Source organism: Artemia franciscana, chromosome 19 (assembly GCF_032884065.1).
Source record: "Artemia franciscana chromosome 19, ASM3288406v1, whole genome shotgun sequence".
NCBI classification, from domain to species: Eukaryota; Metazoa; Arthropoda; class Branchiopoda; order Anostraca; family Artemiidae; genus Artemia; species Artemia franciscana.
In genome coordinates this window covers 9116083-9117676 of record NC_088881.1, presented here as the reverse complement: position 1 = coordinate 9117676, position 1594 = coordinate 9116083, and the positions used below count along the sequence as shown (strand labels likewise).

Here is a 1594-nt window from a genome sequence, read left to right as displayed (position 1 = left end):
GTAATAACGTTATCATAATGTACCATGGCATAGTAATAACGTTATGACAATTGACAGGGCAAGAGTTAACAATGTCATTATGACATTTGAACGCCCGGTCAAAAGACAGGCTCCAAAACATCATCGTTTCGATTGGCTGAGGAAGACATGTTTTCTAGACCGTTTCATTTTGTCTTGGTCTCAAATCAGAATAAATCTTACATGAACAACAAACAAGCACCATTGTACAGCAGATTAAACATAAACAGGACTTTCCCACACTGGCAAAATTTCATTTAAAATAGATAAAAGCGTTTAATTTGAAAGATATACCTTTGGACATATTTTACTTGTTGAATATAAATGTCGGTTTTCTTTTTTAGATATGTTCAAAAGATTTTTTCCTATTCCCAAAATACCTAGACTTATACCTTCTTAGGCTCTTTGATGACATATTTTTATCTGCATTTGGCTGATTCTTCATCCACATTTCTTTTTAAGTATATATATATATATATATATATATATATATATATATATATATATTATATATATATATATATATATATATATATATATATATATATATATATATATGTATATATATATATAACAAACAGCATAAAAATAACATACACATAAACATATACAGTACTGAAACAGCATTATACAGCAGCTTTTTCTGAGTTTTTGCAGTCTTTGGTTATCATATCAGACTTGATTTAAAACATTAATTGTATTTATATTATGTTTATACTAGTGTTTATATTATGTTAACTGTCTGTAAATGTAATATTATATTAATACTATATTATTTTTTTATTATATCAAGTTTATATTGCATTAATTGTCTCATCTTTGTGTTTAATAATATTTTCAGTAAATCCTTTATAAAAAGAGTACAACCAATATCTTCATTTAAGCTTCTTTTACAATTAGTTTTATGATTTTCTAGGTAGGATTGTTTCTTTTTTTCTTTTTTTTTTTAAATAAATGTGGTTGGGATTTAACGGGGGAGAAGATAGGTATTTTTGTGGTGATATTTGCTCCTTATATGTTTAGTTTGATAGTTCATTTTATTTTCAGTCCGTCTTAGGTTTTATTTTTTCATTCTAAGTAATTTCAGCGCATGTTCAGTTTTAATACCGCGTTTTATTTTTTTTTGAAATTATTTTTTCCAAAAATATTTTAAAAAATTAGATTTTGTCTGTTTTTTTTTATGGACAATATTTATACGGACAATTACCTTATTCGTAAAGCTATTTAATACGGAAAATACAGCAAAGTATGTGCTTTCTGAAAATAAATTTACTTCTTTGAAATAATATTTCGTTATGTATTTATGTTCAAACGGACCTTACTTAAAAAACACACCTCGTATTTTCTGCTTTAGAATTAAAACGCCGGATTGCCACATGAATTTAAGACAAAATTTTAATATTTAGCCAAAATTTTCAATCAGTCATAGTTTTACTGTTTTATTTTGGCTTCTTTTTTTTGTCCTTTCGTTCGATATTTTTCTCGGTAAATAAATAAATAAAACTTACCTTCATAGCCTTAAATTTCCTTGGATCCGAGTTAGCATATCTCTTCAAAATCGAGCGAGCAGATATAC

General features: G+C 26.2%; 1 protein-coding gene across 1 annotated transcript in view; it reads right to left on the bottom strand.

Moving 5' to 3' along the window:
- Positions 1–1594, bottom strand: part of LOC136039060 (peroxisomal multifunctional enzyme type 2-like) — a 55772-nt gene that overhangs the window by 10430 nt on the left and 43748 nt on the right. The window contains exon 9 of the mRNA XM_065722545.1: positions 1527–1592. Coding sequence (XP_065578617.1) covers positions 1527–1592 — 66 coding nt within the window. The remainder of the gene's footprint in view (positions 1–1526; positions 1593–1594) is intronic.